At 50.5% G+C, this 24,301-nt stretch overlaps 1 protein-coding gene across 1 annotated transcript; it reads left to right on the forward strand.

The window, feature by feature from the left end:
- The first annotated feature begins 2,341 nt into the window (after window positions 1-2,341).
- On the forward strand, window positions 2,342-23,208 carry EHD2 (EH domain containing 2). The gene is made up of 6 exons (XM_012811182.2): window positions 2,342-2,478; window positions 4,285-4,745; window positions 6,263-6,360; window positions 11,267-11,679; window positions 18,972-19,136; window positions 21,560-23,208. The coding sequence occupies exons 2-6, from the start codon at window positions 4,342-4,344 to the stop codon at window positions 22,109-22,111; spliced, it is 1,632 nt and encodes a 543-aa protein (XP_012666636.1). The 5' UTR covers window positions 2,342-2,478; window positions 4,285-4,341; the 3' UTR covers window positions 22,112-23,208.
- The last annotated feature ends 1,093 nt before the right edge of the window (window positions 23,209-24,301 follow it).

The following is a 24,301-nucleotide window of genomic DNA, read 5'->3' on the forward strand; positions in this document are numbered from 1 at the left end:
TTTTTTTTGCAGTTTTTGGCCAGGGCTGGGTTTGAACCTGCCACCTCTGGCATATGGGGCTGGCGCCCTACTCCTTTGAGCCACAGGTGCTGCCTTTATATACCATTTTAATTTTTTTTAAAAAAGATAATGGTTCTTGGCTAGGTGCAGTGGCTCATGCCCGCAATTCTAGCACTCTGGGAGACTGAGGTCGTGTGTCACTTGAGCTCAGGAATTTGAGATCAACCTAAGCAAGAGTAAGACCCTGTCTCTACTAAACAAAGACAAAATAGCCGGACGCTATTGTGGTGGGTGTGTGTAGTCCCAGCTACTCAGGAGTCTGAGGCAAGAGAATCACTCGAGCTTAAGAGTTTGAGGTTGCTGTGAGCTGTGACGTCACAGCACTCTAGCGTTGGTGACAGAGTGAGACTCTGTCTCATAAATAAATAAATAAAATACAAAATAATGCTTCTTTGCTTTGTGCCAGGCACTGGGGCAACAACAGTAAACCAAACAGATAAAAATCACTGCCCTTGGGAAGCTGACATTCTTGTGGAGGAAGTTAAAAGTAAATAACACACGTAAGCTGTCCTATAGTGACAAGTGCTAAGAAGGAAAATAAAGTAGTGACAGGGGCAGTAGTCTTGGAGGCTGGGTGGCAGCATCAGAGGGGGGCCTCTCTGAGGAGACACCATTCAAGCAAAGATTCAAGGGAAGTGTTCTTGTGGGGCACAGATAAACGCCCATTTTATAGATGGGGAAACTGAGGTGCAGGAAGGCAAAGTTGCTTTCCTGGGCTTCCCTAGCATGCAAGTATCAGGGCCAGGATTTGATCCAAGTCTTTTGTGTACTCCAAGTCCCCGAGGTTCAGAGACCTGTATAATCCAAGAACTGATTTCTTAAGTACCTGACATCGGCAGGTGCAGTTAAGCCCTGAAAAATCTCTGGGTTTTCTGAATTCATGGCTCTGGGTTCAGCTGTCTCATCTGTAAAATGAGGACAATACCTAGTTCTTTGGTAAGTTATGATGTGTTGAGATAATGTGTACCAGGAGCTTAGAGTGGTGTCTGCTCTAATAGGAACAGCTCAGTCAATGTTAGGGATTTTTTTAATTTTTGAGACAGTCACTCTGTTGCCTTGAGTAGAGTGCTGTCAAGAGAGGCATCATCATAGCTCATAGCAATCTCAAACTCCTGGGCTCAAGAGAACCTACTGCCTCAGCCTCCCAGATAGCTGGGACTACAGGTGTCTGTCACAATGCTGGGCTAGTTTTTCTATTTTTATTTTATTTGGAGACAGAGCCTAACTCTGCCCAGGCTGGAGTGCTATGGCATCAGCCTCGCCCACAGCAACCTCAAACTTCTAGGTTCAAGAGATCCTCTTGCCTCATTCTCCCAAATAACTGGGAATAGAGGCTCCTGCTATGATACCCGCCTAATTTTTCCATGTTTTTAGTACAGACAGGGTCTCACTCTTGCTCAGGCTGGTCTTGAACTCCTGAGCTCAAGTAAGCCTTCTGCCTCAGCCTCTCAGAGTGTTAGGATTATAGGCATGAGCCACCCTGCCAACCAATGTTAGGAATTTTTTCCACAAATATTTACTGGTCCTGTGGTGAGCCAGGCATCCTGGTAGGTGCTGAGGGCACAGGAGGGAACCACTTAGTGGAAAATCCCTGCCCTCATGGGGCTTGTGTTAATCTGAGGGAGACTGTTACCTAAGCAGAAAAATATAGAATGCCTTGTGTGGTTGTAAGGACTGTGGAGAAAAAGCAGCAATAAGAGCTAGGTGGTGAGCACTAGATCAGACAGGGAGATCTGAGAGGGCTTCTCCAGGGAGGTGATGTTGGAGCAGAGACCAGAGGGAGGGGATGGAGTGAGGTATGTGTATTTCTGGGGCAGAAAGCAGGAGAGTGGAACAGGCGGAGAGGGAACAGCAAGTGCAAAGGTCCTGAGGTTGAAGGATTGCTGATATTGTTGAGGAATAGGGAGAAGGCCAATGTGGCTGGGGCTGGAGGGGAAGAGGACTAAATGGGGAGATGTGGGCAGATCATGGTGGTCCTTGTGGGCCATGGTGAAGTCTGTGGCTTTTACTCGGAGAGGGGGTACCCATGGAGGGTTGAGAGCAGAGGAGTTTCATGAATTCACTTACGTTTTTCAATTATTATTATTATTGCAGCTGCAACAGTTGTTATTCCCATGTTAAGAAGGGAGACCGAGATGTGGAGGAAGCCGGCTCGTACGGCCGGCCCGCCCGCCTCGCGGAGGCGTCCTCCCTCGTCCCCACCAGGGGGCGCCGGAGGCCGGGCTCCTGGTTTGGGGAGGGGGGGCGCCTCGATCCGCCCCCCAAGTCGCTCCCTCCCATCCTCCCCGCCCCGAGCCCCACCCGGCTCAGACCGCTCCGCACCCGACTGCGAGTACAGGCCGCTTCGTGGGCGCCTTGGATCCCCGCGGGACCCCCGCCTAGCCCACCCGCTCGCTCAGCCGCCAGCGCGCCCGGTCGGTGAGTGCTCCTGGCCCTCAGCTGTTCCCGACCGGCGCCGCGGCCCCCGTGAGCCCGCTGGGGTCCAGAAGTTGCCCTGCTATCCGAAAACCCGGCCCTCGTCCGCCCCCGGGTTGTAACCGTCCACTCTCTGCGGTGTTCCCCCAGTCCCTCCCTGTCTGTGGCAGTGACCCCCATCCTCTGCGCTACCCTCTTTTCCAGTCTCCTCTAGTCCTTCCCAGATCCGCTCCAGACCCCTGTTTGCCTGGGACACTACCCAGGGATCCCTTTCTCTGCCCATATCCCACGTCCCACTCCTGCCTCTCTCTTACCTTTCCTTTATCTCTCCCCCCTTTTTAAGACTATCATTATGATTTTACAAATGTTAACATATTTGATTTGCGTTTATTTTGATGTTCAAATTATCCTGTCTTTGGCCAGTGGGAGCCCCTTCAAGCTGGGCCTGTTGGTCCCTGGGACACGCCCCGTCAGTCTCTGAGCACTTCCCCAGTATCCCATCTAGGTTCACTTATTCTTCCCTTCCCTAGCCCTGGAATCTGCCATTTCACCGAAGAGTCTTGGATTCTTTTAGTATAGAATGGTGTCTAGAGAAACTGATCTGAGCAAAAGCTGGATCTTTGAAAAGATGGATAAAATTATAACCATCTACTTAGATGATCAAGAGGGTTTTTTTTCCCAGATCTGTTCAAGATTTTTTTTTTTTAAAGAGCAAAGACGTATGTTACCGTTATCGGAAATGAAAGAGGGGACATCAGTACAGATCCTACAGTGAATGAAAGGATAGTAAGATAAGAGGTTATAGAGAACACAGTCTGGGTGCTAGGGGTGCACAGTGCCACTGGGTTGGTTATCACTTCCCTAACTTAGTTCCTTAGACCTATAATAGGAACACAAGCTGTTAAGGCAGGTTGCTGGAGTTTAAGTCCCAGCTTGAACATTTTGTAGCTAAGTGATTTGGGGCAACTTACTGCTATCTTCCTGAGCCTCCATTTCCTTGTAGAAAAAGTGGAGATAATAACAGACCTACCTTGCAAGTTTATGAGATTAAATGAGTTAAAACAATGTTTGGCACGCAGATCATAAATGTTGGATTATTTATGTTAACACCCAACTCCTCATGACTTGGGTGTACCGTGGCAACCTCTTCAGCCCCATTCATTTCTCGTGCTCCTGTGTTCAGCCACAGACCCAGACATTTCACAGTTCTCAGCACCCATGGACCTGACCTGCAGGCTTTTGCTGCTCACACCATCCTCTCTACCTAAATCCCCTTGCCTTGCTCCATTTCATGGAGTAGCTCAAAAGTCAGCACTGCTCTGAGCCTTGCTGACCATGTGGTTGCTTTATCATGGCCCCTCTGGATGCCTGGCATTTCCCAGACATCATTAAGTGCTTGGTGCTCAGGTTTTCACTGAGATTCTGAGTGAGTGGGGACTGGTCTCTGGCTCATCTGGGGGTCTACAGCTCCTAAAGCATGGAATGAATGATTTCAGTGAAATTGTGTCAAATGATGGAAGGAAGAAGGAAAGAAGAAAATGAAGGATTAAGGAACACATTTCTTCCAGGCAGCTTCTGCATCCTTCCTTTTGTCCACCCTGTTCTCCTTCCACCCAATTCCCCTTCTTCTCCCATACCACGATTAATCTTTTTCTTCCTGAAGCTGGTTCACCATAATTCTCTTCCTTCTGCCACCCACCGTTGGTGCTCTCTGCTCCTCCTCTCCACCTGGACATTCTACCTTTGGCCCCCTTTCTCCTCCTCCTCCTCCAGGCAGTCCACCATCAATTCCCTCTCTTCTTCCCGCAGACAACTCTCCACTTGTGCATCTCTCCCTGCGAGCCCAGCAGGCAGCACGTAGCCGCCATGTTCAGCTGGCTGAAACGGGGTGGGGCTCGGGGCCAGCAGCCCGAGGCCATCCGCACTGTGACCTCAGCCCTCAAGGAGCTGTACCGCACAAAGCTGCTGCCCCTCGAGGAGCACTACCGCTTTGGGGCCTTCCACTCGCCAGCCCTGGAGGACGCCGACTTCGATGGCAAGCCCATGGTGCTGGTGGCTGGCCAGTACAGCACGGGCAAAACCAGCTTTATCCAGTACCTGCTGGAGCAGGAGGTGCCCGGCTCCCGCGTGGGGCCAGAACCCACCACCGACTGCTTTGTGGCTGTCATGCATGGTGACACTGAGGGCACTGTGCCTGGCAATGCCCTTGTCGTTGATCCAGACAAGCCCTTCCGCAAGCTCAACCCCTTTGGGAACACCTTCCTGAACAGGTGTGGCAGCCATGAGCCAGAGGCATATGTTCCCAACCCAGAGCCCCATCTCTGTCCCATCCCTGACTGTGTTTCTCTCCTTCTCAACCCCATTTCCTTTCTCTCTGCCAGGGTATCCAACCTTATTTTTTCTCTGTCACACATTGGAAATGTAAGAATTGTTAGGTTGGGTGCAGTGGTTCATGCCTGGAATTCCTAAAAATAGGGGAAAAAAACAAAAACAAAAACTAACCAGGCATAGTAGCAGGCATCTATAGTCCCAGCTACTTTGGGAGGCTGAGGCAAGAGGATTGGTGTGAGCTATGATGCCATGGTACTGTATCCAGGGCAACAGAGTGAAAGTCTGTCTCAAAAAAAAAAAAAAAAAAAAGAAAAGAATAAGAGTTGTCTTAGGTTACATATTAAATACACCAACACTAACAAAAGCTGATTAGCAAACAAAAAGTCTGTGCATACTTTTCATTATATCCAATACCACAGAAAAGCATAAAATGTCCTCACAAAATCTGCACATTGGACACTTCTACCTACCTGATTCTTCTCATTCCTGCCTCTGCTCTCCTTTCCAGTGGAGTGGTTAAGCTAGTGAAGCCACCTGCCTGGCTTCAGATCCTGGCTCTGCTTCTGGCTACTGGGGGGCCTTGGGCAAATGATTTAACCTCTTTGTGCCTCTCTTAGCCTTGTCTGGAAAATGGGGATAACCACAGTCTCCTCTCTGTTGGGTTGTTTATTCATGTGTTTATTTATTTATTTATTTTTGAGACAGAGCCTCACGCTGTCCCCCTGGGTAGAGAGCTGTGGCATCACAGCTCACAGCAAACTCCAACTCCTGGGCTCAAGCGAGTCTCCTGCCTCAGTCTCCCAAGTAGCTGGGAACACAGGCGCCCGCCATAATGCCTGGCTATTTTTTTGGTTGCAGCCATCATTGTTGTTTGGTGGGCCTGGGCTGGATTCGAACTCGCCACCTTAGGTGTATGTGGCTGGTGCCTTAGCCACTTGAGCCACAGGCACTGAGCCTGTATATTTATTTTTGAGACAGAGTTCTGTCACCCTGGGTAGAGTGCTGTGAGCTCACAGCAACCTCACACTGTTGGGCTTGAGCAATCCTCTTGCCTCAGCCTTCCAAGTAACTGGGACTACAACACCCACCACAACACCTACCTAGCTTTTCTATTTTAGTAGAGACGGGGTCTGGCTTTTGCTCAGGCTAGTCTTGAACTCAGGTGATCCACCCGCCTCAACCTCCCAGAGTGTTAGGATTACAGGCGTGAGCCACTGCACTCAGCCTATAGTGTTGTTATAAGGACTTAGTACCAGTACAAAGTAGATGCTCAGTGAACATAAGCAATTACCTTTTATAAACATATAATAATTCTCTGTCCTGATCTGTCTTTTCTCTTTCCAGAGTCTTCCCTCCTCTGGACCTGGTTCTTCCCTGTGTAGTTCCCATTTCCCTTCTTACATTCTGTCCTTCTGCACTTTCCTGGATTGACCCCTGACCTTCCCTCTGCCCCCAGGTTCATGTGTGCCCAGCTTCCCAATCAGGTCCTGGAGAGCATCAGTATCATCGACACCCCAGGCATCCTATCTGGTGCCAAACAGAGAGTGAGCCGAGGTGAGTGAGGTGGACACCTGGGTCTAGGGGAGCAGGACCTCAGCTCTGAGGGGAAGGGGCTGGGGGGGCAGGACCCCAGCTCTGAGGGAGAAGGGGCTAGGGCTAGACCCCTGGGTCTGAGGGAGGAGCAGCTGGGCCTGGACTCCTAGGTCTGGGAGAGGAAGGCCTGGGGACTTGGACCCTTGGATCTGGGGCAGGTCTCTGCTAGGAATTGTGCCTGTGACCCAGCTGGCAGGGCAGCAGAAGGGAGCTAGTGGAAGGCCATGACTGCTTAGTGCTGGCACTCGCTGAGGGGTGGGGGAGGCAGGCGGGGGGAGCACGTGGGAGCAGGCTGGAGCAGCATGTCTGGGCTGGTTGTAAGGATGAAAAGGGAAAGATGAAAAGAGACAGAGATTTGGAGGGTGAGGCCACAATTCAGAGAGACACAAGACCCAGGGATGAGGCAGAGTCGAGCAGGGAGGCCCTGGACCCATGCAAGCTCCTGGCTCTGAGTCTGGGTTGCAGATGGGGCTGAAAAGGGGCTGGGAGAAGAATCTGGGCAGAGGCCAAGGCTGGGCCTGGAATTTATAAACAGCTGTGCAGGGGCAGCGGTGGGGGGTGGTGGATTCCAGGGGGGCCTCCGGGTGAGCACGCCGCACCCACCCATACCCAGTTGGGTTCAGCATGTGCACCAATGCCTCCGTCCCCCATTTCCTCCCCACATCTCTGTCCTCCACTTCCCATGGTCTTGGATGCCAAAAATTGGGGCAAAGGTGGCTGTAGTGTGGGACAGAGGGGACCAGGAGGCCCTGGCGGGGAGGCTGGGCCTGGGGCGGGGCAGGGGCGCCCAGGGTTATGTGTCCCTGGCTGTTGTCCAGCGGCCCCACGGGAGAAAGGCAGGAGGCAGCTGCAGAAGTGATTGGAAGGCTGCACTGCCAGCCTGAGGCAGGAGGAATTCCTAGGGCTCCCACCCCAGGGGCTCAGCCTGGGGTTTCCTGCAGGAGCAGGGTCCCCAAGGCAGGGCAATGGTGCCAGGAGGGGGGATCCAAAGGCTATGTGTGTCCAGGAGTAGAGGATGGGGATCTCCTCTTCCCTGGCCTTGAGGGTAGAGTAAGAGGAGCAAAGAGCCTATTTCTCGGAGTGGATATGTCTCTGTGTGTGTCACTTTGTGTATATCTGAGAAAGTTGTGTGAGTGTATGGCTAGGTGTGGGTGGCTACACGTGTTTGTGTGTGACTGCATGTATTGGTGGATGTGTGTAATTGTGGTCATGGCTCTGAGGCTGTGTGACCTGGTGGAATTGTATGTCTATGCATGTGAGACCTTCTGTGTATAAGTCTGTTTGTGCCTGTAATTGTGTAATTGTGGCTGGATGTGACTGTGAAGAACTGTATAGTAGGACTGAGAGGGACTCCATGGGGTTGTGTGCCATTGATTGTGTCTCTGTCTTGTTGTATTGTGAAATATGTGTATGTGTGTCAGTGTCTAAGGATATCTTTTGTCTAATTGTGTGGGTAATTTGGTGTGTGTCTGGGAAGGTATATAATTCCTGGGTATGAGTCTGACATTGTGTGTGAGAGGCCCCAGACATAGAGTGTGTGTGTGTGTGGTTGTACCTGTGTGGGGCAATAGGATAGGATTGAGGGGATTTTGTGTGTGACTGCATGTGACAGCATCTCCAGACCCTGATGTCAGCATGTATGTGCAAGAGTGTATCTTTTGTGTGACTCTGTGTGTGGTTATATCTATGCAGGGGCCTTTGAGTCTGGGAGAACCTGAAGGTTATGTGAGTCCAAGTGTGTCCCTATAGGGCGGTGCATGTGCAAGTGTGCCTCTGTGCTTGTGTATGTGTGTGCTGGTGACTGTGCTTGTGATTGTGTGTGGATCTCATCATGTCTTTGTAATTGTGCAGCCATGAATAGCTGTGCAGTTCCCAGATTGTGAATAAAGGTATGTCTGAGAGCATGTGTCTTGTAGTGCTTGGCTGGGGTTGTATCCAGATGTGTGCTGGTAGGTGTGGGTATATGTGTCTGTTTGTATGCTTGTATGTGTACCTTGGTGTGGAGGTGTGGGTGCCTCGGTATGAAGAACTATGAACACATGTGTGTGTGACTTTAGTAGAATTTAGTAGCCCAAATTTGAGGGCTCTGCTACTTTTAAATGATGGGACCTGGGGTAGGCAAGCCACTTAACCATGCTGTGCCTCAGTTTTTTCATCTATAAAATGGGAATATCAGCCTCCCAGGGTACTGTAAGGATTAAATTAGTTAAAATATGCAAAGCACTTACAATAATATGTGGTACACAGTAGGTGCTACATAAGTGCTAATGATGCTTATTTTTCTTATGAGTATCCAGGGTTTTTCTGCCACATCTCTTATTCCTATGCTGACTCAACCTCCCTCCCACCTTCCCTCCCTGCCCGGTGAGACATACTTTCCAAATCCAGGCCAGTGTATGTGTTTGTGTAGACTTTGGGGAGGGAGGGGGCCTCCAACTTCTGTCCCTCCAGTGACCTGGCCCTTCCTCCCCCCCAAACAATGCCCCCACTCCAATCCCAGAAGCCCCATCAAGGAGCCTGCTCCCTCCCAGGCAGGATGGGCCTGAGCACCAGCTCCCCCATGGTGCATGGCGTCCCTGCTCTGTCATCTCTTTCCCCCTGTGTGTCTTGAATACGTTTTTTTAAAAACCTCTCTGTGCCTCAGTTTCCTCATCTGGAAAATAGGGTCATAAAAGTGTCTGTCTTCTGGGGTTCTAAAGATTAGTTCTATCCTGGATGATGTGATGTCAGTAACACAATGATGGCCCCTGGCCCCAGTGTTCCCTCCTCTGGGAAGCCTTCTCTGATTGCTCAGGCTGGTTCAGACATCCCTTCTGAGTTCCCACAACTCCCTGGGTACCCCTTTGCAGCCAGGCCACTTGGGGGAGCCTGTAAGGGGCTACCTTAGCCTCCACCACAGATCAGCCAGTGCAGGGGACAGTCTTGAATGACTGTCCTGCCTGGTGTCTGCAATGCACTATGACTAATACTTGTTGAGCACTTCCCATGTGTCTAGCACTGTTTGTTTAAAAAAAAAAGCAAAATATGCTCAGCGCCTGTAGCTCAAGCGGCTAAGGCACCAGCCACATACACCAGAGCTGGCAGGTTTGAATCTAGCCTGGACCTGCCAAACAACAATGACATCTACAACCAAAAAATAGCCAGGCGTTGTGGTGGGCGCCATAGTTCCAGCTACTTGGGAGGCTGAGGCAAGAAAATTGCTTAAGTCCAGGAGTTAGAGGTTCCTGTGAGCTGTGATGCCAAGGCAGCACTCTACCCAGTGCCATAACTCGAGGCAGCTCTGTCTCAAAAAAAAAAAAAAAAAAAACCCAAACAAGAAAACCTCTGTTTTATTGAGGTATAATTTACATACCATAAAGCTCACCCTTTTTAGGTGTATGCTTCAATGCCAGGCATTATTTTAAGTTCTTGATATATATTAGCTCATTTATATTCTTTTAATATTCACAGCACAGCAGTCCTATGACATAGGTCCTATTATAATTTACATTTTCTAGAAGAGGAAGCAAATTCAGAGAGGTTAAGCTACTTGCCTAAGGCCACACAGCTGATGAGGCCACTGGAGGGATTGCAGTGTAGGTCTTTTTTTTTTTAGACAGAGTCCTATGGTGTCACAGCTCACAGCAACCTCAAACTCTCGGGTTTAAGCGATTCTTTTGCCTCAGCCTCCCAAGTAGCTGGGACTACAGACGCCTACACAATGCCTGACTATTTTTTGGTTGCAGTGTCATTGTTGTTTAGCAGGCCCAGGCTGGAGTCAAACCCACCTGCCTTGGTGTATGTGGCTGGTGCCCTATCCACTGAGCTATGAGCACTGAGCCACAGTGTAGGTCTTCTTGACTGCCAAGGCAGGTAGTCTCAATTATTCTTCTCTGTCCATGCAAGTGTCCCTTGTTGGTGAATGAATGAGTGAACAAGCAAAAGCAAAAATGGGTGGGTGGATGAATAAGGAAATGAATGGTGAAAGGAGTGAACGAAGGGACCCAGGAGCCAATTGCTGGGATGGGTACTCCAGAGGGCAGGAACCTTGTCTGTGTGTTCTCTGTAGTATCCTCAGCTCCCAGGACAAAGCCTGGCACACATATAACTCTTCTTGGTAAATATCATTAAATAAATTTTTCAAATTTTTTTAGATTTTTTTTTTTTGGTAGAGACAGAGTCTCACTTTATCCCCCTTGGTAGAGTGCTGTGGCATCACACAGCTCACAGCAACCTTCAACTCCTGGGCTTAGGCGATTCTCTTGCCTCAGCCTCCTGAGTGCCCACCACAAGGCCCATCTATTTTTTTTGGTTGCAGTTTGGCTGGAGCCAGGTTTGAACCCACCACCCTTGGTATATGGGGCTGGCGCCCTACCCACTGAGCCACAGGCACCGCCCAGTATCACTAAATAAATTAAAACTATTTAATAACTGCTAAGGGCAAGAAGATAGCTATCCAGCATGAACTTGTTGGATTTGGGAGAGATCTGACAGGTCCAAGGGAGAAGTTGGGGTGACAGAGGCACTTGGAGGTTTGAGGGAGGGAAGTCTCATAGGAAACACTCCATTATTTCACCCCTAACGATGCTCACCACTAATGTCTGCTCAATGAGTGAATGAAAAGGTGGAAGCAGGTGTTGCCCGCTGTAGCCCGATGGCTTGAGGGGCTGAAGCCAGAGTGAGGGGCAAATTCTGTGGGCCAGGGAGTCAGAGCAGTGTGAGGCACTTGGGATCCAGGCTATTTCGCCCAGATAGGATTTGAATAGTTAACAACCTGAGCACCTGTGCAGTCCAATATTAGTCCAAAGGAATGCAGGTGATGGATTGACTGGAGGGTGAGGGTGTCTGACTTCTGCCCCTGGTGCCTCTCTTACCCCCACGCCCCCAGGCTACGACTTCCCAGCCGTGCTGCGCTGGTTTGCGGAGCGCGTGGATCTTATCATCTTACTCTTTGATGCACACAAGCTGGAAATCTCTGACGAGTTCTCCGAGGCCATCAACGCCCTGCGGGGCCATGAGGACAAGATCCGAGTGGTGCTCAACAAGGCCGACATGGTGGAGACGCAGCAGCTGATGCGGGTCTACGGGGCGCTCATGTGGGCGCTGGGCAAGGTGGTGGGCACGCCCGAGGTTTTGCGAGTCTACATCGGCTCCTTCTGGTCTCAGCCCCTTCTTGTGCCGGACAACAGGCGCCTCTTTGAGCTGGAGGAGCAGGACCTCTTCCGGGACATCCAGGGCCTGCCTCGCCACGCTGCCCTGCGCAAGCTCAATGACCTGGTGAAGAGGGCGAGGCTGGTGCGGGTAAGCTGTCCTGCGCCCGGATTTACCTTCCAGATGAGTTAGTTCTCTTCCAGGTGGGAGGGCCTGCTTCAGGGCGAGACGTTCCTCTGCCTTGCGCTTCTGTCAACTCGGTGTCTCCCTGCCTCCTCTGTCTTAGGATTCTTTCCCTCATCACCACCACCAATCAGGTTGTATTATGCCTTGGGTACTTCAGAACTCCAGTGCCACTGAGCAAAAGCCAAGTCCTCACAGTGGCCCACAAGTTGTTTCCTTCCTCCGCTCCTTTCCCTGTCTTCACCTCCCATTCCCTTCCCATCATTTGTTGCACTTCACCCTGACCACCTCTATTCTACCTCAAGGCCTTTGCACTTGCTATTCCCTCCTCTTGGAAACCTCTTCCCACTCCTTGCCCTTGTCAGCTGGCTATCCACAAGGCTCACTCCTCACTTCTGCTGAGCCTCTACTCAGATGTCCCCTTTTCAGGAATGCCATCCCCGCTCTCCTTTTTGTGACTGTAACTCCCCCCATGTGGGTCCCACTTTATCCTTTACTCTGTTACAGTTGTCATTATAGCATCATGGCTGCCTGGCCTTATGTTACCCATTCATGGGGTTTCTGCGTTTACCTGCGTCTGCCTCTTTAACTCGTATTTAAGTTCTACAGAATGAGAGAGTGTTGAATTTTTTCATTGCTGTTTTCTCAGTGCCTGGAACAGAATTGAGTGCTCAGTAAATATTTATTGAGTGAATGACATGAAACAAACACACTCAACAAAATCTCCTCTGTGCCCAACCCTTGTTGGGTGGTGCTGGGGACACAGCAATGACCAAGGCAATTCTGGCCTTGCCCTGCTGGGGCTCCTGGGGAGAAGACAGACCCACCCCTAGATGATAATGACCTATGTTGGTTAGGGCTGGGACCAAGTAGAGAGGGAGTCATGGAGGTCTTCTTGGAGGAGAGGGCATCTGAGGAAAAATGGCAGTGTTGAACCCAGGGTAGACAGTGCAAGTAACTCAATTTGAGGCTGGGAATCATGCCACCAGGGATTGTGAGGAACCTGTTTTGTCTTCAGGGCACTGGGGAGCCATGGAAGGATTCAGCACAGGGGAAGGACAGGAGTAGACTCAAATCTACCTTCTGGAGGGTAGATTCAAGGTGCATGAGACTGGGGGCCTGGAGGCCAGGGTGAGGACAGAGAAGCTAGGAGGCACTTGGATCAGGGTGGGACTTGAGGCAGGACAGAAAAGCAAGAGCACTGGTTTAAGAGTGATTTTGGAGGCTGAATGGAACATTCACAGGGGAGGCTGCCAGGGTGGAGGTGGGGCAGGAAGCTGGGCAGGCTGGGAGGCCAAGAAGGTTCTGGGGGGTGGAGGAGCCTGAGGCATTGGTTTGAGGAGCAGAGGAGAGGGAGTGAGTCAGAGCCCCCACCCCCACCCCAGGAATTCTTGGGAGGGAGCTGCCCAGGGTGGACTGGACTGTAGCTGCTCCTCCTGGAACCTTTGGAATTCACCTTTCTCTCCTCCACCAAGGCAGGCTCCGAAGCGTCTGCCCCTCCATTTGTGTGTGTGTGAGAAGGAGAAACGCACCCCCCTAAATTACCCTCATTACTACCTTTCTCGGTTTCTTTCCTTCCCTTATTGAATAAATGACATTAGGTTCTTATTCTTTCTTTAACTCCCTTTTCTTCTCTCTCTCTCTCTCTCTCTGTCTCCACCTCTATTTCTCTCTATCTCTCCCTCTCTCTCCTCTTCCCTCTGTCCTTTCCCTGTCTTCCTCAGTCATTTCCAGATCCCCCCTGCTTCGTTCCTCCACGGTAGCTAGAGCCCAGGGCTGTGGGACAAAGGGGGAGGGACCCGGCCAGACACCTGGTGCGCCCGCCAGTCAGGGGGCGGCTCCGGAAACGAAGACAAACCCCGGAGTCCGGGACCCGCGTCCCGGCCCTCCCACCTTATCTCTTCCTGGCACCTTCTCCTGCTTCCTCTCTGGAAAAGCCATCAGCGCCCTCCAGCCTCCCTCCTCTCTCCTCTCTCCTCTCTCCTGGGGTCCCTACGAAGGCTCTCTTAGGCCCCGTCCCTTCACCCCATTGGCTTGCTTGCAGGCCCCCTCCCCCAGGCTGGCCACACCCCTGCCCTGATTGGCCCTATAGGCCCCGCCTTCTCCCTCTTCCTGCAGATTCATCCCTGGCTCCCCAGTGCCGCTCAGAACAAGGGAGAATGACATTTAGAGTTCCCTGTGACCAAGTCTCACTGCCCCCTCACCTGCCTCTTGTCACACCTCCCCATACCTCACGTATGTTTCTGCCACACTGTTTACCTCCCTTCTTGTTCTCCAATTGTACAGGGCCTTTCTGGATTCTCAGTAACCCCTAGCCCTCTGGGCCTCATTTTCCCAATCAGTACGATGTAGAGTGTGGATATGTCCTCTGACTCTGCCCTTTTGCTTGAAGTGATAACTTCCAGAGGGGGCAGTTCCATGATGCTGTGATAGTCAAGGCCAAGATCATGGGAAGGTCTGATTCTATTTTTTATTTTTATTTAATTAAATTAATTAATTAATTAATTTATTTATTTTGAGACATAGTCTAACCTTCTTGCCCTGGTAGAGTGCTGTGGCGTCATTCCTCACAGCAACCTCAAACTCTTGGGCTCACGAGATCCTCTTGCCTCAGCATCCCAAGTAGCTGGGACTACAGGCACCTGGCACAATGCCCAGCTATTTTTTAGAGCTGGGGTCTCACTCCTGTTCAGGCTGGTTTCAAACTCATGAGCTCAAGCGATCCACCTGCCTCAGCCTCCCAGAGTACTAGGATTACAGGTGTGAGCCCCCGCACCTGGCTGGAAGATCCGATTCTAAAGAGGCCCAGATGCCCTACCTTCAGACAGACTAAAAATTTCTGAGGTGGCCCAATGACATTCAGAAGTCACTGAGCTCTGATACTCTTCTAGGCCCTGAGAATGCTTCAGGGCACAAACCCAGATAAGCTTCTCTGCTTGAATTACTTTTTAGTGGGGGAGCAGATATTAAATTAATGGTTGTGAAGGAAAATGAAGCAGAGCAAAGGGAGGCTGGTGAGGGACTAGTTTAGTGATGTCTAAAGGAGAGGCAGGGGAGAGCTGCGTGGAAATCTGGTGGAAAGGTGTTCCATGCAAAGGGAACAGCAGGTGCAAAGGCCCTGAGGCAGCAACATGTGTGATGCACTTGAACAAGGAGCCTTGGTCTGGAGGAGACAGGCTACTGAGGGGTGGAAGGAGATAAGAGTTAAGAACCAGCCAGGGGCCATTATCATTAACACTCTAAACTTATGTCTCTTTAAAATAATTTTTTTTCTTTTTTGTTTTTGGAGACCTTCTCTCTCTGTCACCCTGGGTAGAGTGCTGTGGCATCACCTTAACTCACAGCAACCTCAAACTCTTGGGCTCAAGTGATCTTCTTCCCTCAGCCTCCCAAGTAGCTGGGACTAAAGATGCCTGCCACAATGACTGACTAGTTTTTCCATTTTTAGTAGAGACAGGGGTCTTGTTTTTTTGCTCAGTCCCTAAAATGATTTTTTTTTTTTTGAGACAGAGGCTCATTATGTTGCCCTTGGTAGAGTGCTGTGACATCACAGCTCACAGTAACCTCAAACTCTTGGCATTAAGCAATTCTCTTGCCTCAGCCTCCCAAGTAGCTGAGACTACAGGTGCCTATCACAACACCTTACTATTTTTTTGTTGTAGTTGTCATTGTTTGGCAGGCCTGGGCTGGGTTCTAACCCATCTGCCCCAGTGTATGTGGCTGGGACCCTAGCCGCTGAGCCTAAAATAATTTTTTAAACAAATCTTTTCTGTTGAACATTTAGGACCATCTCAGGGTAAAGCATTCGTTCTGTGTCAGACATGCCCTTTCCCACCCCTGGGGCCCCCAGCTCTCAGGTTCTCTTCCCTAGAGGGAAGCCCCATAAGCATTTTCTTGCATCTCTTTCTGGATAGATTCTGTTTTTATGTAAGCATGTATATTTAATTATTGAGTTTTCCTACAAAAAATAGACATACCAATACTCATTATTCTGCCCTCCTACTTAATTTTTTTAGTATTATAAGATTGTGGCTCAAAAATTCCCAAGTTCATTGAGAGGCTGAAGCAAGGGAATCACCTAAGCTGAGGAGTTGGAGGTTGCTGTGAGTTGTGTGATGCCACAGTACTCTACCAAGGGTGATAAAGTGAAACGCTGTCTCTACAAAAGAAAAAAAAATTCCCAAGTTCATTGGTTTATTCCACAAACATTTCTTGGCTGCTTTCTGTGCCCATTTTGTTGGATGTTGGGGACAGACAAGGTCCTAGCCTTCATGGAGCTCATATTTCTATGGAGGGAGACAGAATAAATAAACTGACAATAAAATAATGGTGAGTTAGAATAATTGTGAACAAAATAATAGATGCGAAAGTTGAAAATCTGATGGTGATGTGTGGGGCACTTTGTCCTCATAGGATAGCCTCTATGACCCTCTTGGATGTTGAGTGAGCCAACTGTGGGGAGACAGGGGCAGAGTTCCAGGCAAAGCAAGGGGCGTGTGCAAAGGTCCTGGGGTGGGATGAAGACTGGCATGCTGGGTAAGCAAGGTGGGTGAGTAAGGAAGCTGCTCTAGTGAGCAAAGGTAGAATAGGGAGAGATGATGTTGGATGATTCTGCAGGAGCCAGACTGAGTAGAGCAGCAGTGCTCAAACCTTTTGGTCTCAAGACCCCCTTTTCCTTTTGTTTGTTTGTTTGTTTGTTTTTGAGATAGGGTCTCACTGTATTGCCCAGGCTGGTCTCAAACTCATGGGCTCAGGTGATCTTTCCACCTTTGCCTCCCTAGCATTGGGAGTAGAGGCGCTTCTTACTCCCTTTATACTCTTAAAAATTATTGAAGACAGCTGGGGACGGTGGCTCACGCCTGTAATCCTAGCACTCTGGGAGGCTGAAGTGGATGGATCGCTAGAGCTTATAGGTTTGAGACCAGCCTAAGCCAGAGTGAGACTTCATCTCTAAAATAGCCAGGTGTTGTGGAGGGTGCCTGTAGTCCTAATTACTTAGGAGGCTGAGGCAAGAGAATCGCTTGAGCCCAAGAGTTGGAGGTTGCTGACAGCATGGCACTCTACTGAGGGCAACAAAGTGAGATTCTGTCTCAAAAAATTATTGAAGACTAGCTGGGTTCAGTGGCCCATGCCTGTAATCCTAGCACTCTGGGAGGCCATGTGGGTTGGGTGGATTGCTTGAGCTCAGGAGTTTGAGACTAGCCTGAGCAAGAGAGAGACCTCGTTTCTATTAAAAATAGAAAAAATAGGCTCGGCACCTGTGGCTCAAGCGGCTAAGGTGCCAGCCACATACACCTAAGGTGGCGGGTTCGAATCCCCAGCCCGGGCCCGCCAAACAACAATGATGGCTGCAACCAAAAAATGGCCAGGCACTGTGGCAGGCGCCTGTAGTCCCAGCTACTTGGGAGGCTGAGGCAGGAGACTCGCTTGAGCCCAGGAGTTGGAGGCTGCTGTGAGCTGTGATGCCGTGACACTCTACCCAAGGGGATAGCTTCAGGCTCCGTCTCAAAAAAAAAAAAAAAAGAATAGAAAAAATAGCCAGGCATAGTGGTGCACACCTATAGTCCCATATACTCAGGAAGCTGAGGCAAGAGGGACCCTTGAGCCCAGGAGTTTGAAGTTGCTGTGTGCTATGACACCACAGCACTCTACCCAGGGCAACAGAGTGAGATTCTGTCTCAAAAAAAAAAAAAAAAAGAAAAAAAATTGAAGACTCTAAAGAGCTTGTTTGTAAATAGATTAAATTTGTCCATATTTATAATATTAAAAGTTAAAAACATCTAATATTTATAATCATAATATTAAACAACAATAATTACTTATTAATATATAATGATTTATGATAAATGTTATCAACAAATTGTTGATGTTCATTTATCATGAACAAATGTTAATAATAGTATAAGATAATTTATAAATAACAATCATAAACTTATTGCCCGTTAACCTAAATAACATTTTATGAAAATTAACAATTTTCCAAATCCTCCCCCTCAAAAAAAAACAAGGGAAGTGGATCTGTTTTACATTTTTGCAAAACTCTTTAATGTCTGGCTTCCACTGGATTCTGATATCTGTTTTTCTATTTGCCTGTTGTGGTATCACAGGTCTTATAGCCTCTTAAAGACTCCCCTCTGTCTGCTTGGGAGGAAATGAGAGTGAAAAAGGCCAATAAGTCTTACTGTTGTTGTCATTATAAAATAGTTTTGAGCACGAGAACCCCCGAGGTTCCCTGGACCACATCTTGAGAATTGCTGCTGTAGGGCTGTGTTGGTAGGAATTTTGAACTTAGATAAGCAAATTGGGAGTATTTTTTTTTTTTTTTGAGACAGAGTCTCACTTGGTCACCCTTCAAAGAGTGCCATGGCGTCATAACTCACAGCAACCTCAAACTCTTGGGTTCAAGTGATCCTCTTGCCTCAGCCTCCCAAGTAGCTGGGACTACAGGCACCTGCCACAATGCCTGGCTATGTTTTAGAGACAGGGGTCTTGCTCTTGCTCAGGTTGGTCTCGAACCTGTGAGCTCAGGCAATCCATCTGCCTTGGTAGCGTCTCAGAGCTTGGTGTTGATCCCTGAAAACCCTTGCTTGGGCTGCTGCTGAGTGGAGGAAGGGCTGTCTGGGCGAGAGGGGACACTATTGGGCCATTGGAGTATCTCTCCAGGCAAGCAGTGATGATGGCTGGATGAATGTGGTGGCCACTGGGGTGGAAAAATGAAGTAGGGCAGAGATTTAGGAGGCAAAAATAAAAAGGCTCATTGATGGGTTGGATGTGGCCAGTAAGGACAGAGAAGAATCTAGGCAGGAATAAGTTCCAGATTCCTGGCCTCGACTGGGAAGGCAGGACTGGGGGTGCTGATTCTGGAGGTGAGCCCAGCTGAGGGTATCACAGGTCTGGAGACTGGGCCCAAATTCCACTTAGGGGGTCATGACAGGGAGATATCTGGGAATATGGATGAGGCAATTAGCTCTGAGTCTTGGGCTCCAGGGAGAGGAGGGGGTGGCTTGAGGGGTGTTTCAAACTGGGAGCTGGTGGGATCACTTAGAAGATGGGAGGAGCCCCAGTTGAGGCCTATCATGTGAGGAGTTGGGGTGCACAGTGAAGCTCTGCCCCTTGCAGCAACAGCTATGAACTTGTTAGAAGTTCAAACCCTTGAGCCCAACCCCGGATAAGTGTATCAGAAACTCTGGGAATGTGCCTGGCAACTTGGGTTTAAACCAGCTCTCCAGGGGACTCAGGTGAGCCCTCTTCTCCCCCAGGTTCATGCCTACATCATCAGCTACCTGAAGAAGGAGATGCCTTCTGTGTTTGGGAAGGAGAATAAGAAGAAACAGCTGATCCTTAAACTGCCTGTCATCTTTGCTAAGATTCAGCTGGAGCACCACATATCTCCTGGGGATTTTCCTGATTGCCAAAAGATGCAGGTGGGTGGTTGCCCAGGTGGGAGTGGAGGTCGGGGGAAGGAAGGCTCCTGCGAGCTCTAGGGTGGATGGCAGATTATGGAAAGCACTTCCTGCAAATGGTTCCTCAGGAGCATGGTTTTAGGGGGGACTGAAGGAAAAAACCCAAAACAGGGCAGGCAGTGTGGCTGCCACATGTAATCCCAGCACTCTGGGAGGCTAAGGAAGGTGGATTATTTGAGCTCAGGAGTTCAAGACCAGCCTGAGCAAGAGCGAGACCCCCATCTCTACTAAAAATAAAAAAATTAGCCAAATGGTGTGATGGGCGCCTGTAGTCCCAGCTACTTGGGAGGCTGAGCAGGATGATCAGTCAAGTCCAGTAGATTGAGGTTGCTGTGAGCTATGACACCACGGCACTCTACCCAGGTCCCAGAGTGAGACTCTTGTCTCAAAAAAACAAAAGAAAAAGAAAAAGAAAGAAAGTGCTGGATCTGGATCTGGGTGTGGTGGCACAGTGTAAACACAGTGCCACTAGAGGTGAGAGGGGCAGGTTTGAGCAAATGAATGTGGGGACAGTTCCAGGCAGGGACCAGCCCCCCCCCGCTGGATCTCTGTTAAAGTGATATTTACAGGCTGTGACTTTTATTTACTTAGAATGAGGTCTCACTATGCTGCCCAGGCTGGAGTGCAGTGGCTGTTCACAAGTGGGACCACAGCTCCCTGCAGCCTCCAAGTCTTGGCCACAAGTGGCCCTCTACCTCTTGCTTCCCAAGTGACCTGGACTACAGGTGTGTACCCCTGTGCTCAGCCCAAAGCCCATGACTCTTTTTTTTTTTTGAGACAGTCTCAATCTGTCACCTTGGATAGAGTGCTATGGCATCATAGCTCACAGCAACCTCAAACTCTTGGGCTTAAGTGATCCGCTTGCCTCAGCCTCTTGAGGAGCTGGGACTACAGGCTCCCTCCCGCCACCAGGCACAGCTAGTTTGTCTATTTTTAGTAGAGACGAGGTCTTGCTTGAACTCCTGAACTCAAGCAATCCACCCACATCGGCCTCCCAGATTTGCTAGAATTACTAGGTATGAACCACCCTGCCCAGTCAGCACGTGACTTTTAAATCTGAACTATATTTTCAGCCCATACTCTGCGGGATTTTTGGTAGAGTGAATTTCACCTTGGCCACTTACTAACTCTGTGGGGTTGGACAAGTCATGGCTTTACTGAGCCTGTTTCTTCCGTTGGAAAATGGGCATTAATTATATTAGCATCAAGGTCTTGTCATAGGTGCTGAATCAGTAACTGTTTGCAACCACTCAGCACAGCCTGGCACCTAATATGAGCCAGAAGGTTTCCCAACCTCAGCAGTGCTGACACCTGAGGTCTGTAATCCTTGGTTTTAGGGCACTGTCCTGGGTATTCGGGGGTGTTTGGCAGCATCCCTGGCCTCTACCCACTGGATGGCAGTAACACCCTTGAGTCATGAGAATCAAAAATGTCTCTGGATGTTGCCAAGAGTTCCCTGGGGGAACATCGTCAACACTGGCTGAGAACATCTGGGCTAGGTGAATTGCAGCTGCTAACTCTACAATAACATTCATTGAGCACTTTTTCCAGATGAATGCTTGGGCTTCCCTGTTCCCTAGATGAAAGGAGTGCTAAGGTTATCACTCATTTTACTAATGTGGAAACTGAGGCCCAGAGAGGTGAAGTCACTTGCTTCAGGACATATAGCTCCTAAGCGGCCAAGCTGGGGTGGAAGCTGGGAGCCCGGCCCCCTAGCTGGGCTGGCCTCTCTGTCTCTTTCCAGCAGTGGAAATTCACATGGAGCTGTGAAATTACGCCACCCTTGCAGGGACTCTCCTGGCACAAGGGACCTAGAGATGCCCTAGTGTGGCCATCAACCCACCCTGATAGATGCTCTAGCACAAAATAACTTCTTGGTTGGGGCAGGGGTGGGGGTAATCCCAGGATTCTCTAATGATCTGATATTCCCAGGCATAACCTCCTAACATGGCAGCCAGACACTCAGTGCTCTTTGTAGTTTGGAAACACCAGCAGGAAATGAATTTTCTTAATCTGAAAAATGGCTGGGTACTGGGGTGAGGTGGAGGGTGTGGGCAAGGTTAAGTAAGACCAGCAGGGGAAAGCTGTACCTGATGCTAAAATATTGAAATCTTTCTCTTTTGGCTGGCAAAGAGCTGCTGCTCTGAGTCATCAGAGGGCCCCGACCTTCCTACCCTCGAGAAATTCTGGGGCCCAGGGGAGGGCCTCTGAGTCTGCTTTGCCTAAGTGTCTTCTGAGTGGTTGGTGCCCAAGTGATACAGGTTGTTCAGAGATTCAAATATGTCTGCATCTGTTGGTAAAGAGCTGCCACCCCGCAGCCTGAAGGCCTCAGGGATGGATGGCACTCCTGACTTCTTGGTGTCTCCACCCACCCCCCACCACAGGAGATGCTGATGGCGCATGACTTCACCAAGTTCCACTCACTGAAGCCGAAGCTGCTGGAATCGCTGGATGAGATGCTGACGCACGACATTGCCAAGCTCATGCCCCTGCTGCGGCAGGAGGAGCTGGAGAGCACCGAGGCGGGTGTGCAGGGCGGTGCTTTTGAGGGTACCCACATGGGCCCATTTGTGGAGCGGGGTCCTGACGAGGCCCTGGAGGATGGTGAGGAGGGCTCGGATGATGAAACTGAGTGGGTGGTGACCAAGGACAAGTCCAAATACGACGAGATCTTCTATAACCTGGCACCTGCTGATGGCAAGCTGAGTGGCTCCAAGGCCAAGACCTGGATGGTGGGTACCAAGCTCCCCAACTCAGTGCTGGGGCGCATCTGGAAGCTGAGCGATGTTGACCGTGACGGCATGCTGGATGACGAGGAGTTCGCCCTGGCCAGCCACCTCATTGAGGCCAAGCTCGAGGGCCACGGGCTGCCTGCCAACTTGCCCCGTCGCCTTGTGCCACCCTCCAAGCGGCGCCACAAGGGCTCTGCGGAGTGAGCCAGCCCTATCGAGGGCATTTCCTCCCACTTGCCCCTTTGTGGCTCCCTCAGCTACATGCATGCCTCTGCTCTGGCTCACGCACACCCTACCTGCTCACCCTACCCAGCTGTAAGGACAGGGGTTTCCCTTCCTGCTACTGCCACACTCCAATTGAAGCGTTTAGTGGGGGGGGGCAAGGCTTCGCACCTCTGACCTCTCAGGCACATCATGCCAACACTGATACACACACACACACACACGCATCTATCCATTCATCATGTCTTCAGATATTTATTAAGCACCTACTATGTGCCTAGCCCTGTTCTGAGCACTGGGGATGCAGCAGAGAACAAAACTGATATGGTTGTGCCCTTGTGGAGCTGTCATTCTCAGAAGGGGGCACTGACAAAGTCATACAAACACACACTGATCCTGGGCAGGTCCCCTTGCCCCACTTCCTCCTGCCCAAGCCCATCACATCCTCAGGTCTTGGGACCATTGAGGGCTCAGAAAGGAGACATAACCTCCTACTTCCTCAAATGGACCCCTCTTCAGACCCCACCTCTGGGAAAGCCCCCTAATTCTGGCTACACCCATTTCTTTGCCAGGGATCCTGTAGCAGGCAGGAGTGCCCCTTCCTCCATCTTATTCCATCCTTGCTCCTCAGGGATTGAGTCTGTTTGGAGGTGTTTCTGTCCTGGGCCACTTGTCTGGACTGAAGGGGCCACGTGTCTGGATTGAAGCACCCAGCCGCCTCCCCCCCTCCCAGCTGGTGGTCCTCTCCACCAGCCATTAGTCCATATTTAAGTGGAGCCTCTGTCAGATATGAAGGCCCCAGGGCTTTATTTTAGACCCCTTTCCAGGGCTGTAATGGGGGAGGGGGTGTTCCTGGTGCTATAGCCCCCACCCCATCCCTAAAGAGATGCCCCATGCCTTTTCCTGCCTTCACCACCCCCTGGCTGGGGGCCTCATGGAAAAGATAGGGAAGAGCAGAAGGATGGAGACAATACCTCTCCCTGGGATTCCCACGTCCACCACCGACCCACCCCATGCCTGGGAGAGGCCTGTGAATGGCACAGTCCCCACGGAGCGAATAAAGCCAAGGCTTCTTCTGTGTCGCAGTCAGGCTGTTTTGGGTAGGGAATCAACTCCCCTCCCCCCAGGACCAGGGAAGGAGAAGCCTAGACCCAGGACTTAGGGTGGGGGGAGGTCCCCTCTGAGCTCTCAGGGGCGGGGTGGAGTCCGTGACTCAACGCAGCAGAGCCTGGTGACTCAGGCCCGGGCTAGGGGCCAGCCGGCATATTTTCCGAAGAAAAGTTACTCTGGGGCCCTCCCTCCGGGACATCCCTCCCTCCCTCCTCCCACCGCGGGGGCCTGGGAACCAAGCACAGGGAAGGAGGGGTGTGTGTGAGTGTGAGCTTGAGCACATGGTCCCCTCCCCACGTCCCGCCCTGCCCCTCATCCTGCACTCATACAACCTGGGTACACAACCCCTGACACGTAACATTACAGACAAGCGAACTCCTAGCTGGGAGGAGGTGATGCTGCCGACCGGCATCTCGTCGCACACACCCAAGGCAGCGACCCAGGCGCCCGGGCCACGCTGGCCTTGCGCTCTTCCCGCCCACGCCAGCTCGGTTTCGCGGCTCCCCGCGCCCTCTGGCGGACACTGAGATGCCAGGCAGGCTTGTAGCCGAAAACCCTGTCCCAAGCGGTAGGCGCCCAAGTCGCTGGCGCTTGTCATTTCCAGGGTCCAGCTGAGTTCCGTTGTGTGGCCACCTGTGTGGCACCTTCCCTCTATGTGCCTTGCTCTTTTGTGAGTTAAAAATGACCTTCCTGAGGCCCTGGATCCCTTTGGATGGTTGCCAGGACCCAAGAGCCTCTGAGTTTTCTTCCTTATTTGTAAATAGCAAAGATAAGTTGATTTTATAATAGAGTCTCAGGGGGCGAAGAGGTAAGAATAGCTAATACTGACATGCCCGACAAAGCCTTCAGCGCTTTACATTTATTATCTTGGTTTAATCTTCAGAATAATCCATGGGGCAGCTGTACCTTTATCATCCTTGTTATACAGATGAGGAAACTGAGACACAGTGAAGCATTTTGTCCAAGATGAAAGATTCGCACTCAGCACTTCTAGGGTCCCACTAGTATACGTTTCTAATATCCCTCAAATATAACGCTCTGTGCTTCCAACTTAGACATTCC

The sequence above is a fragment of the Otolemur garnettii genome, unplaced genomic scaffold, assembly GCF_000181295.1.
Source record: "Otolemur garnettii isolate 467f Iridium unplaced genomic scaffold, OtoGar3 scaffold00152, whole genome shotgun sequence".
In the NCBI taxonomy this organism is placed as follows: Eukaryota; Metazoa; Chordata; class Mammalia; order Primates; family Galagidae; genus Otolemur; species Otolemur garnettii.